The following is a 14,061-nucleotide window of genomic DNA, read 5'->3' on the forward strand; positions in this document are numbered from 1 at the left end:
CTAACACTGCACCAAGATATGCTATTTGTTGAGCTGCCATCACCTTATCAACTATTTCAAAATTAGATTTACAGAAAGCTATAAACATAGCCCCGGAGATAATATGGTTAAAGAGAATTAATATATATGACAGTAAATGGGATGCTGTAGTTTTGACACTTAGTAGAAGATTATCTCTGTGAACAATCGTTGAAGATTGAAAAATTGCTGAGACTGTACTTATTTTTAAAGCAATAAAGTCAGCATTACATAAGCCAGTCAATAACTGAACTATGTTGAAAAGCTCAAGGAAAGATTAGTGATCAGTCTACTAGAAGATTTGTCAAGGGACAGTAGACCAAGAATCTGTCTCCATGCCTGCAAGGAGCACAAATCTTAAATTTGTTTTAATGTATGGCTAGCTCATGTCTATTTTATAATGGAGATGGCCGATGCTGTATTACTGGTAGACCCTTTTTATACTTGTCTTTTTAGAGTATTGTATCCTAATTCTGAAAGTTTTGGAGAAAATGTAAACTCCTTTTTAATATTCGGATTAAAGCACTGAGTTACCAATAGAGTTTTCAGAGTCGATAGATACTGCTAGGGTAGTTTGATATTGTGAACTGCGTCATGCCACAAAGGTTTGCTGTCATCTGCCCTTTTCATATGCAGAGGATCTGAAATTTACCCAGAAATACACAAAAGGCAAATATTTCCAGTGCCATTAAATTAGGTTATACCTTCTCTGTCCGCACGGTCATAAACCCTTCCAAAATATCCTGTGTTAGGTGTCAAAGAGAGCTGGCACATTAGAGCTAACTCAAAACATGGGTATGCTGATTTTGTTAAGATATGGTGAGGTCATGTGTTATGAGAATTATGTCTAAATAGGCTTTACATTACAAGAAAGCACAGTTTTTAAGGACCTACGTGTATGTATTTATAAGTCTGCTTTACTTATCATGTTGATTGTGTCAGTCAAGATTCTTATAGGACTGTGGGTTTCATGTTACTTGATAGAATAAATTAAGTTGAATCATAGTACATCATATCCAGTCAGATGAATCCTCATTTAGTTGCAGTAGCATTTAGAGGAATTTACCATTGTTGTCCACATTTTAAAGAGCATGTGTGGAAAAATATATAAAGACTTCAATTTTTTGGTACACCGTCCAGTTACAGTACATGCTAACTCTAACGTCACACTATTTTGAGTATAGTGAAAATTTGTTAAGTCACTAAATTCAAATTGTCATGTTCCTCAAAGGTAATGCAGCCTTGATGTTGTATATAAAGTTTAGGGAAGGAGTACGATGTCACTAGTAACCTCTAATAAAAACAAAGTATATGTACTCTCTCTCAAGTCTTAAAAAGAAATTGTAACTGTGGGGTATTCTACTAAATGTTTCAGCCAGATGACTGACATGAATTAGGATATTAGATCTATTATATCTAAGTGTCCTGAGATCCTTATACTAATATTTATTTCTTTTATATGAAATAAACATGAATATAGAGTAGACTTGCACTGCCCTGATATGAAGACTGACATAAGATTAAAAATACTACAGAAAACATGTAGGAAGAAATTTTATGGTATGAAAAACTTCAAATGTGAAGAACAGCCGAGGAAGCAAAGGATGTACTTTCTAGTATATAGGCACATACAAGAAGACTATTCAGGTGTACAAGGTAATGCACAATAGCTTTATAAATGCCCATGCCTCAGAAGAGAGACAAGGAATTATACAGCTCCTCGTGGACATCACATGGAAATATTGGGCTTTTATGTGAGACTTCAGAGGAAACTATGGGGTTCCTCAAGGAAATTTTAAAAAATGTATGCCATCAAATAAAATTGAAGAACTGGTTTAACCAAATGGTGGTGACATGGTATAACCAAACATTAGCTGTGATACTGATACAGTTAAAATAGGCTCAGTGTATGAGAGATTGAAAATACACACTTTTTTGGATTGATATTGAAAGGTGTGGGATTAATGGCTATCTGTCTTTTGGTGATCCAGTGATAGTGCTTCAGTCCCTGCACTATATTTGTAAGTGAATCAAGTTAATAAAAGGAAGTAGGAGATCCGATATCTTTTCTGTCTGCTGTTGGCTATCGGATCTGATTGGATCCAAAGTCATCAGCTTAGACTTTTAAGCTCCAAAGTTCTGCCCCTCTCCCATAGTATACTATACTCCCTGAATCTCCCTAAATCTCATCTGCCACTTTCAGCTATCAGATATAAACTCCAAAGCTCTGTAGAAAAGTGTTTTTTTTATCAGATTTTTTGACAATTTTTTGTCTGCTCATATCTCCCTCCTGTATAGTATTCTTTTTATGTTTCTTTTAGGGTCTGCTTTTCTAGCCTGGTAGTGTCTATTGGCTTGTTCACCTGTGTGAATGTTTGGGACCATTTTACAGCCTTTTTTTCCATGCATAATGTTTGAAGAAAAAAAAAATCTTTATATTATTATAGTAATAGCTATTATCCTTTCCTTGTTTATAGTTTTTATAGTTGGATCTGTAATTTTGTGGGCTTAGTGTTAGTTGCTGTTTTTGCTGTTTGATTTTTTGCTGTTGTATTTTTTTTGGGACTCCCTGGTATTGTTAGTATATCTTGTGTCACAGAGGAACTAGCTTTGGGTTTAATTGTTCATAGTTCATAATTAATTACTAGACTAGCTGCCTCTGTGGTTCATTTTAAGCCAAGCCAATTTCTCTTCCAAAAGTGAAGATCAAACCTTGTGCCTTGTGTTTATAGGCAAACACTTTAATCATTATATCAACCCTCAACCCAAAAGTAACCAAACTGTTCAAGGTCTGGGCAAACGTTTCCCTCTATGATATACATAAGTGTGTATATTGTCTGGATGTGTCCCACCTAAGCACAAAGTGCCAGGCTTGTACTGCCTTTGAGACCAGAGCCCTTGCTGACCGGTGGGCTTAGTTGGTCCCCAAAGGTATGCTTCCACCAACTTCTTTGAGCACTCAGATTCCATTGTGTCTTTGTTCTTCCAAGAAATTGGGAGAGAAGAGGAAAGAAAAAGAGAAAGAAAGGGAGTATAGGAATTGATAGGAGAAAGAAAAGACTAAACTTAAGGAGAGGGAGGTTCATAAACATTCCTCTTCATCCACCAAGAGACAGCCAGATCTGAAGATTCCAAGAACCATCCCAAAACCTGTTATTGGGATCCTTCCCTTAGTCTCTTTGTTTTGTGTGCTTGGGGTCCCTTGTGATTTCTAGAGTGTAGTATGGCAAACTCAGTCTGAGGACATTCAGACAGAATAGTGCATTAAGAGAGAGGGGGGCAGAACATAACCCGCAGGCTGACATTGACCGAAGAAGACAACCAGATCTATCGTTATAATAAGTACATAACGTATATTCAACTTATAAGCCACATAGTTCACCTTATTCACAATATACCACTCCCTAGGGTGTGATCTTTAGTCAAGCATATAACCACATTTGTATTTTTTTTGTAGGGCTTCGGACTTATATACTTAACATTTTTTGTGTAAAGTCTTAGTAGGATGATGTGATTATACTTACATGTGCCCTAATGTATTACGATTTATTTCAGTTTCTTATATGCGTGTTCAAAATAGTTTTCATTCTTATTACTGCTCGATATTAACCATGTAATCATGTTATACTGGAAAAATTACAATATTAATTAATTTTTAGGTACATGGACTTGGGGGTTATGATTCTGATTTCAGTGACAGCGAATGTGAGGGCACAACAAGGAAGAAAGACAAACGGTATGTATTTTAAAGTGCTTCATTAAAGTTTGTGTTTCATAAGTATTTATTTTGTATGTTTTCCATCATCAGTGCTGATTAAAATTCTTTTGAATTTCACCTTTTCCTCAATGATTGAGGCTAAGTAATCCAGTTATCCACGGCACTTGTATATTAGAATACTTTAAAAGATCTTACTTTGAGGTGTTACAGCAAGTCCCAAAGTTGTAAATATTCAGACTGTATGGTAAACTGTTCCATGTTGGAAAATGTCTGTATCAACTATTTGCTCAGTCTTATTCTTGCAAGACTGCTTCCCACCATATCTTCCTTTTCATCTATGCAGTTGGTTTTGTTCACTATTGAATTATCATTTTTTATTGGATTTTACATTTCAGTTGACTTGTGTTTGTAATTTGTTTGAATTTTTCTAACTTATTTTTATACTTGTAACTCATTTCAGCATTGCAATCGAAAGCAACATAATAAACTTATACTAGGAACATCAGTGGCGAGGACTTCCTGTCACACTGCTTGTCCTGACCAATATGGAACATAACATTGTTCCCTGTAAAATGTTTAAAAATTTCAACTAGCCTCCTGGGTGACAAAGATCTGAAGCATTCCTATTGGGAAAGACGGCTAAAAAAATAGTATTTTCGGTATAGGTTCATAGGTTTGTAATAGGCAAATAACCACCAGGGCATTTATAAGCCTAGCCACACAACCTAACTCAGTTGTATTTCCTTGTAACTTGGGCATCTATTTGGAGAAGTACTTTAGTTCGGAAGTTGCTAAAAGTTTTGAGGGCTGGGGTATATTTACTTTCTGCCTCTGTCAGGCACATGGGCCAGACCATGGGTGAGTTTCTGATTTCCCATCCAAAGACCAATGTTATGATTAAATTGGGTTAGGGATGGACTTGAGCTGAATTTGTCAGCCAACAGATTTGTCATGTTGCTGTGCTCACGAAGGTGGTACCATTTGCTATCAGTTCAGCACAATGCTGTGTGCTGCATTTGCTGTTTCTGATATAACTGTTGAAGGTCTTGTGGTTGTCTTGAGCATGTGAGGATATCAATACCTCAGAACTGCCCTTGTTGACTTAATTCGTTATCTTAGCTTCCTGTTTAGTTTAATAAGTGAGCTCTTTTCATTATGAGAGTTGCTGTTTCCGATTTTGGCCATGATCTTTTTCCTTTTGTCATGTATACCTTGTTAAGGTTAGGATTACGCCAGTGTGATTTGTTTTTAGAGTTTGTACTGGGCTTACTTCTGGTAGGTACAGCAGCCTCTATGCAGCCATTTGCATGGCTGTAAAGAGTTTCTGTGAACAATTCTGCATAGGTTGCTACATACTCGGGATTCAGAAGGGCATGGAATTTTGACAGGCTGCCACTTAATAGTATGTAGTTTGCTTTAGAATATTTCCTATCTGTGACAGTTTTCTTTGTTTTTTTCCAAGCTGATTTTTGTTTTGAAGGAAACAACATTGTGATCCGACCTCTCTAGTGAGGATATGACACTGGAGGCAGCACACCCCCATACTGGTAAGTACTAACTAGGTACATTTGGACATCTGTTTGGAGTGTGCATTATCTGGTTAAGGGTATCTGTGTTTGTAAATTCCAGGAATCATTGTGCCTGCAAGTTAGAGGCAGTGTCTGTATCATAGTATACAAAGAAGTAGTTAAGGTCACTCATGAATAGGGTATTTGGTTGGATGGTGATTGTCTCCAATAGGTCTAGATATGAGCTGTGGAATTCATGGGGCATAGATGATGACCTATAGCTTGCTAACATATGGTATGAGACTTTGTCTATGGTGATTTGCATGTGGATGAACTCTGTCATCATCCTGCTTAACCAGCTTAGAGGTATACTTGTTATTAACATAGATAAAGACACCTCCACCTTTTGCCCTTCTCTGTGCAGCTGTTGGTCTAAATGTGTGGGAGGCACTGAAGTCTTGCACTACTGGAGTACCTTCTGTGGCTTTAAACCATGTCTCAGTAATAGCACAGATGTCTGTATTCTCCAGAGTGAGGAGAGCTTGTAGGGTGGGAGTTTCTTCTTTAGGCTGCTTGCACTGAGCAATAACACCTTTAGGTTTCTTTGTGTTTTACCTGCTATATTGATCGGTTTGTCATTTTGACATTGCCTAAAAAGGCTCTAAAATGGTAGGTAGAGTTTTAGCTAATATTCAGAACCCTACATGAGACAGTTGCAAACCATCTTTGACAAAGCAATGTGGTTTGCTAACCGTGTCCTCCAGTGCTGACAGATATTGAATTCCCCTGAAATGACAAGTAGTTGTTAAAGTCAATCATCTTTTGTTCATACTATGGCATCATCCTGGGTAAAGGTAGAATGCTGCTCAGTGCAAGGCACATATTCAGTAAGATCAGTGATGTCTCTCTTCATATAGTCCACTGAGGTATGTCTTAGGTTATTTACACCCACATGGACTGTGATGGAATCATACTGGCATCTATGCTGCAGTGACCTGAGTGCATGCGTAACCTGGCAGATCTTGGATCCAGATAAGCAACCAGCCATTATCCAGTCTGGTGAGTGGAGTATTTGTGTGTTGTACTGTGGAGACCCTATGATAACAGTCGTGGGTAAAGTCTTTCCTCGCCTTAATGGGCTTTGCTCTTGGGGCTCTACTTGGTGTAGGCATATGTATGGTATTTGGTGTTGTCTTTGGAATATGCTTTAGAGATTGCTGAGGATAAGTATCGCCGATAATAGGCCTAGGAGGCCTTTGAGGTTTGGGAAGATTGCTTTTTAATGCCACAGCATATAATGGTTTGTGTGAGATGAATGTGTTCTTGACTACCTTGTTTGTAAGTAGGGTTTCTGTGTCCAAGATAATTATGTATGTATAGCTCTTGCATACTGTATTAGTTTCTTTAAGGAGTAATAGGTTTCTCTATGAACATGAGACAATTTCTACATTGTCTTTGGATGCTTGTATTTACCAAGTTGGCTACAGAGACATTTGGAAATTTCATATCCATGTTGTCTGGATCTGTATTCAGGTGGGCTACTAAAAGCTGAGGACTGGGTTATACAGGGGTCTCCTAGGGTGGGCGGGTTTGGCACTGGACAGGGTTAGGCAGTGCTTAGACATAGTAGCAGTGCTGTTCAATGTACAAGCTAGCCACTCCAAAATTATCTGAGCACAATGACGTTGTTTTAGCCTCACTAGTTATAAGTTTGTTTTAATGGTAGTTTTATAAATAAACTTTACTATCTAAGTGTTTGTATGTGTATAGGGCACTGCCAACTGCCACAGCATGGACAGTAGCTCTGTTGAATTTGTACTAGCAGAAAATAAACTAAAATCTAACTCCAGACATCTAAACAATACACGACTACACTTTGAGCTCTTTTAGAGTGCTTCCTAACTCAGAGCAGGCAATTACCTTCTTCCACAAGATGGATGATTCTAGTCCTCTCAACATAAAAAACACAGCAACAAAAAAAAAACCCCTCAAGTGCAGTGTTACAACTTAACAACTTAATCCTTAGCTAGATCACCCTTCTGAAAAGCAATAATAATGTAATCAGTTTAGGAAACAACAGTCAGAGAAAAGAGATGATTTTTTTCAACAAAAAGTGCATGAAATGGTCTGAAAATGCAGTACAGCTTTAGTGATCACTTTAATTAATAACAAGTGCAAATATACAAGTGCAAAAAAAAATCAAGTACAAGAACTTATCTTTGCCTGGATTGCACTGAATGCAGTTGAAATGCTTCTTAATCACAGGCTAAGATGCCACGCTTTGCCTAGCTCAGTGGAAATGACATACAGTGTTTTAAATTAAAAACAGATAGTTTTCTTATGGAGGAGGCACTATTTGGAGAAAGACATGTCCATAAATTAAGCTTTGTGTATTTTCCAGACCCAAATTGGAGAAGTCCATTGAGTTTTTGAGGACTTTTATTGACTGTGGTGCTGAGTCTGACTGTATCTCTTGAGCTACCTGTGGCTTGAAACCCAGCATAGTGGTAACAGGCTGCTACTGGTCATCTTTGATTTCATTTGTTTTTTGTTAAACCTTTGGAATGTATGCATTTCATGCTTTTTATGCACATTTAGGTATTGAGGACCTCTGCACTTTGAGTCTGTTTTTTAACTTGACATGGTTTTCTTTGTAGCCATTTTACCATCTCTTGGTACCTGTCTGATCTGATCAAGTGTTAATTAAGCACTGAAGGGTGGTATGTTAGACTGTGAATGCCTGAGGAGTATCTTTGCGCTTCACTCATCCTATTGAATGAAGAGGGCTATGGCTAGAATCATGGGATTTGACTTGAACTTGGAGTTTGGATCTCTTGCCTGTATCTGTCTACTGGCATTCTGTGCAGATGGCTAATGTTAATCAGGATCACTGCTGATTTTTTACAGTGCCCTGTTGAACAGCACTTTAAAACTCTTGGCTCTGCTATTGCGTCTCCCTAGGCTGTCTTGGCTTTTACACACCTACCTACTGCTATGTACAAAGCACATTCTCAATGTATATTACCTATTGTATTATATCCTTTTACCCTTAGTGCCATTTCTAATGTCTACTTACTCCTGACAAGTTTTTTTTCCTCCAGCAAAATATCAACTCATACGCACTACCTTCTGCATCTAGCTTAATTCACTACAACTTCCTGTTTCTATAAATAATCTAATAAGTATACACACTACAAACATTGCCTCTTCTACTTTCTGCTTTCCACATTTATCTCCTAAACCTGTTCCCTGCTATCTTCTTGTATCTCATGTACCTCCTGGTTCTTGCATCTCTTACCTATAAGTGTAAAATTGTATTTGACATTTTAAACCTCACTGTATATATCCTATTTGCTAACATTGTTATGCTACACTGGGAGTTCCTATATGTTTTCAGACATCAATTTCATCAGTCTATTATGTTATATTTGTGACATCTGGACGACATCTTTATGGTATGGAAGGATAGTGAGGAGAATTTATTGCAGTTTATAAACTATATTAGCAATAGTACTGATTTTCTATCCTTTGTACATAATATCCACAGATATAGGATACCGTACCTAGATGTTATGATTGAGAAGAAGTATGAGTTGGGTGAATACACCTCCCAGGTTTTTAGAAAGCCCACGTATTCAAATATGTTATTACATTTCATGAGTGGTCACCCGTACTGGCAAAAGAAGGCTGTAGTCACGGGACGATTGGTCAGGGCCATCCATATCACCACTGTTGATGAGGACATTTTGAGGGGAATGTCATACACCTTTGAAAATGTTTTTCAAAAGAGGATACCCTAAACCATTGGTGGTTGAGATTATCACTGAGGTCTAAGTTAAAAGGGAACTAGGACATTTTCTCCTATTTCTTGCCATCACTGTTTTTGTGTAAGCTAGTACTACTACAGAGAGAGTTTATAGACCCAATAAGTTATGTAGATACTTTCTTTATGGTGATTGTTTAAGATTGTATTCTTCTGTTATGGTTTTCTCAACAATTTGTATATACTTATTCTTGTAATTACTTTTTAATTTTAACTTTGTAATTTTAAATGTTAATTTTCTGTAGTGTGGAGCTTTTCTCCCCGGGGCTGCACTGAAAATGGGTTCTGTTAGGCCCAGTGGACTTTTCTGTTAAACAAAAGCAATTAATAAATAAATAGGCAATGTGAACATGAGTGGGAGGTTAGGAGTCGATGTTTCTGAGACTGTTGTGAGGATGAAGGGGAGCAACAATAATTTTTCTTATGCCGTCATTACAACTTTTAATTTACAGTGCAACTATTAGATGAGTACTAAATAGAAATTGGGATGAATTACATGAAGATAATGAGGTTTTTGAAAGGCTGGGGGATAAGCCCATTGTTGTACATATAGGAAAGGGTTTAATTTGAAAAATTGGTTAGAGGGTAAGGATAAAATGACCAGTAGGAACCCCACAATGGATAAATGTGGAAGCTGTAGTATGTGTAAACATATTTTGGTTTGCAGTAGTGTAATTATTAATGGTATCAACTTATCTATCAGAGGTAGATACAATTGAAAGACTGGTGGGTGGTTTATAGCACAATATGTTAAACGTAACAGTTTTCATATAGGAAAAATGGAGCGACTGCTCTGAGATCATATGTATAAACACATGTATGACATAAAAAAGAGAATAATGTGCTATTTAGGCATCTTAAGGAACATATGGGTCACTGTTTTAAATGTGTCATCTTAGAAAAAGTTGAAAAAAATCCATGAGGTGGATCTTGGGCCACTGTTTTGGAAAAACGAGAGTTAGTATGGCAACTTACATTGAACTCAAATAAATGTCAGGGGCTGAATGATAGTGTAACTATAACTCTATTGTTAAAATTAAAATCTTTTTGTAGGTAAAAAGATATAGGTTGCTTATAAAACCATACGTTTAATATTCTTTGGGTTGTATATGGGTACATTTCAAATAATATGTTGCAGGATGATCATATAGTTTTATAATATAATTTTATAAATAAGAATTTTGCAAGTTTAATATATTTGTTCATGGTGCTTACATTTTATATATATATATATATATATATATATATATATATATATATATATATATATGTATATATTTGTGATGATTGCAAGTATTTTGTGGAATTTTAGGATGCATTTTATAATGCATATTAATGTTTTAAGTAAAATAATTAAGGTTCCTTTTTGTATGTATTGGTCACATGAAATGTTTTAATTAATTAAATCACATGATCTTTCATTAACGTATTTGTGTGGCTTTATTGTATGGTGGTTGCATCTGAGGAATTTTATGTTGTCATAAAATGAAAGTGCTCATACATTAAAATATTTTGTAATCAATTGCATTGCATTGTTCATGTGGTAGCTATAAGAGGCTATCGCTTCAGGTGTCTGGCGAGTTTGTGATTATTTGTTCTGGGATGAAATTGCTCTGTGACCATTGAGGCTTTAACCAAAAACTGCAAATCAATCACATATCAGCAGCAAGTGTGCTATAACTGACTCTATGCATGACATTGGCATGTTTTTGTCCGAGTGAGTTTTTGTTTGACTTTAGCCTTAGGACCTTCAAGTTTCTCAGCCATTCAGCACCCTAGATGTGACAGCATGGGAGTAAAGGACTGTTTATTTTAGGTGGGAGCTGAATTTGTGCCATCCTTGATAGATCTTCCTCCACTCTTTCTCCAGAAGGCAGCCAACTCTCTTGCCCTCCTCATCTCTTATGCTTATCAACTATTCCATTACTGAATCCAAGGTACCTGCAATCTGGAAACAATTCTATACCTTACCCGTTCATAAAGGAAGTAGCTCCTCTGAACTTTCCAACTTTAGGCCCATTGCAATTCTAGCCCCTGTTTCTAAAATCTTGGAGAAATACATGCACAAACAAATCCTTCACTACCTCTTACAAGAGAACCTACTAACCCCCACTCATCATGGCTTCTGTCCTAAACATAGCACCTCCATTGCCCTCATTTCCTTCATTAACACCATTTCACAAGCTAGAGATCAAAATAAAGTGGTCTCTTGTCTGTTTCTTGACCTCTCCAAAGCTTTTGACACAGTCTCCCACCACTTCATCTTAAACTGTCTGAACTGAACCTATCCAACTCTACTATCTCCTGGTTCACTAGATACTTTAATGACCATCTTCAATCTGTTAAATGGCTTTCTGCTGTCTCTTCTGCGCTACCAGTAAAGATGAGTGTTCCTTAAGATTCAGTCCTTGGCCCACTACTGTTTAATTTCTTTTCCAATCTGTTGTCTACACCCTGTCCACAGTCATCACTCGTTCAATATGCAGATGTCTCCACACTTATTACCATAACTGATACCCTCTCTAACTTAAATTCTACAACACATAAATCCTTATCTATTGAAAACTGGCTCACCAAAAACCAGCTAATGCTAAACCCAAAAAAGACTAAACTTCTCCTCTTCATTTCCAAAACAATGGACCATCTTAAATCTTCATTTTCAATCACATCCCATAATAACAGACCTATCACTGTGGAATCACACACCAAACTACTTGGGGTCATCATTGACGACCATCTGAAATTTGACCTGCACGTTCTTAGTAACATTACAGGAACAAAAATTTCTTATCCAGTAAAGCCAAGATTGTCTTATCCCATGCCTACCTACTCCCCAGCCTACTCTGTGGTTCTCAAATCCTCACTAACCTTCGAACCACTCTCTTATCAAAACTAGAATCCATCTAGAATAAAGTGGCTAAATTTACTGCTGACCACCCCTTCTACTCGCATCACTGTCTAGCCTTCAAAAAATTAAACTGGCTAGAGCTTTCTCACAACTTACGTCTCTCTCAGCTTCAAATAATCCATTCCATACTGTATCTGCTCTCCTCCTGTTCCAGCATTTTCTCTCTCATCTCCCCCTACTCCCCACCAAAATTCCTTCGTAATTCTGAACAAAACCTCCTTTCTGTCTGCAAGCCTTAAACTAAAATAGATCAGAACCTTTACAGCTATAAACCTCCTGTGGACATTCGTAATATTAAGTACCAACACAAGTTCAAAACAGCTGTTAAAACCGTCTAAACAATACATGGATCTGTCATTGTAACCATCCTTTGTGACTGACTTCCCCTTACTATACATCTCTTTCCCCTTACTCGCTTTCTTTCTTCCATCTTTACTGCTAACTGCATTAACTTAGCCCTAACTAGGTCTAGTCTAATAAAGTTGTATGGCTTCTAAAGATTATACTTGAATTCTACAGACGTACAGTGGGTTCTACCCTCTGAAGTTATTGTGCTGAAAGATTGATGGCATAGAATTTAACTACTCTCTAAGATTTTACCATGTACTCATTATAGTCTATAATAAACTAGTTATACTCTTTAGTCATTTTGATTTGTATTATATGTCTCAGCTTCTTGTTACTGTTTATGTACTTATTTTGTGGAGATTTTCTCCCTGGGCCTCTGCTGAAAAAGGGTTCCAGCTCAGTCGGACTAACTCAGTCAACAAATGTAAAATAAATAAAACTAAATAAATAAATGTTCCTTGCAGGACTGATCATATCTTCATATCTTATTGGGGGATACAACAGTGTATTGAAAATGCACTTTTACGATGAGGTGTAGTGTTTTTTTTTTTCTGTTTGATGATCAGCGGATTGGACACTACTGGCTTTTTCTCTTTGCAAGATCACTGTATAACAGGGAGTGGTGAATTTGCCCTTTCCCCACCCAGGGGATACATGGGGGCTTGCCTCCCCCAGCCAAAAAGTGTATTGTGCTTTTTTTTTTTTTTTTTGAAGATTTTCTTTTCGAAGCTTTGACTTGTTTTGTCATTTCTGATCAGTGATTTTTCAGTGACTTCATTGAGTCTGTGGTTAATCATCGAATGTAAAAAACATCAAATGGCTACCCATCGAAATCAATCCATCGAACATTCACTTCAGCGAAATTGTGAGATGGGGAAAATAGATAGTTGCCCAACACTTCTCCATCCCACATACTGCAGTATTTCAAATCCACCCTGCGGGGGGGGCTTTGCCCCCCCCCCCAACTATATATAACAACTCTGTGAGTGCAGTACAGTGGGGAAAAGGGTTTGAAATACTGCGATGTGTGAGATGGTGAAGTGTTGGGAAACTAGTTACTTTCCCCATCATACAATTTCGCTGAAGTGAACATTTGATGGATTGATTTCGATGGTTAGCCATTTAATGTTTTTTTACATTTGATGATTAACCATAGACCCCATTCATTTATGATTTCGGGGCGGCTGCCACTATTCCGTTATTGGGCCTGAAGCAGATTGTAGGTTCCTGATGTTTTGCTATAGTGTGAAGGCTTTCTTGTAGACGTTTACATATTTCTTACACCAGCTAGTTAGTATTGTGTGACTTTATCTGTGTTAATGATGCTGTGGCTGTAATGAAAGATTTCTGACCTGTAAGTGGAGGCAGTCTCCTATTCTGACCACAGCTTGGTCCACTTAATCTTTAAGCTACTATGTCTTTCTCCTCCTGATAATGAATTGCTTGAGCACAAGAGATTTTCTTATGTAATCAACATTCTTTTATCTCTGATCCTTGACTTGCTTCTCTAGAACTGCAATTCAGATGACCTGGTGCTTTTGGTGGTGAAGTGACCGTGGCTCTCTGTTGTTGTGCCAGTATGATTGCTTATACTCCTGTTGCTGTGAGAGAGTCATGGTATGACTTTAAGCCTAGCTTTATGGGCAAGACAGAGTGAAGGAAGAACCACTGATGGAAGCATATGCACCTTCTGATAGACCAACATGTACTGAGCCTGTCAGGAATCGGCCAGCCATGC

At 37.3% G+C, this 14,061-nt stretch overlaps 1 protein-coding gene across 2 annotated transcripts in view; it reads left to right on the forward strand.

Annotated features, from left to right (window-relative positions):
- The window catches only part of LOC122789315 (protein FRA10AC1 homolog), a 768,378-nt gene that overhangs the window by 128,059 nt on the left and 626,258 nt on the right, over positions 1–14,061 (forward strand). For both annotated transcript variants that reach the window (XM_044056666.1, XM_044056665.1), the window contains exon 2: positions 3,678–3,754. In XM_044056666.1, the coding sequence (XP_043912601.1) occupies positions 3,678–3,754 (77 nt within the window). The remainder of the gene's footprint in view (positions 1–3,677; positions 3,755–14,061) is intronic.

The sequence above is a fragment of the Protopterus annectens genome, chromosome 14.part0, assembly GCF_019279795.1.
Source record: "Protopterus annectens isolate FY-2018-M chromosome 14.part0, PAN1.0, whole genome shotgun sequence".
NCBI lineage: Eukaryota > Metazoa > Chordata > Ceratodontiformes > Protopteridae > Protopterus > Protopterus annectens.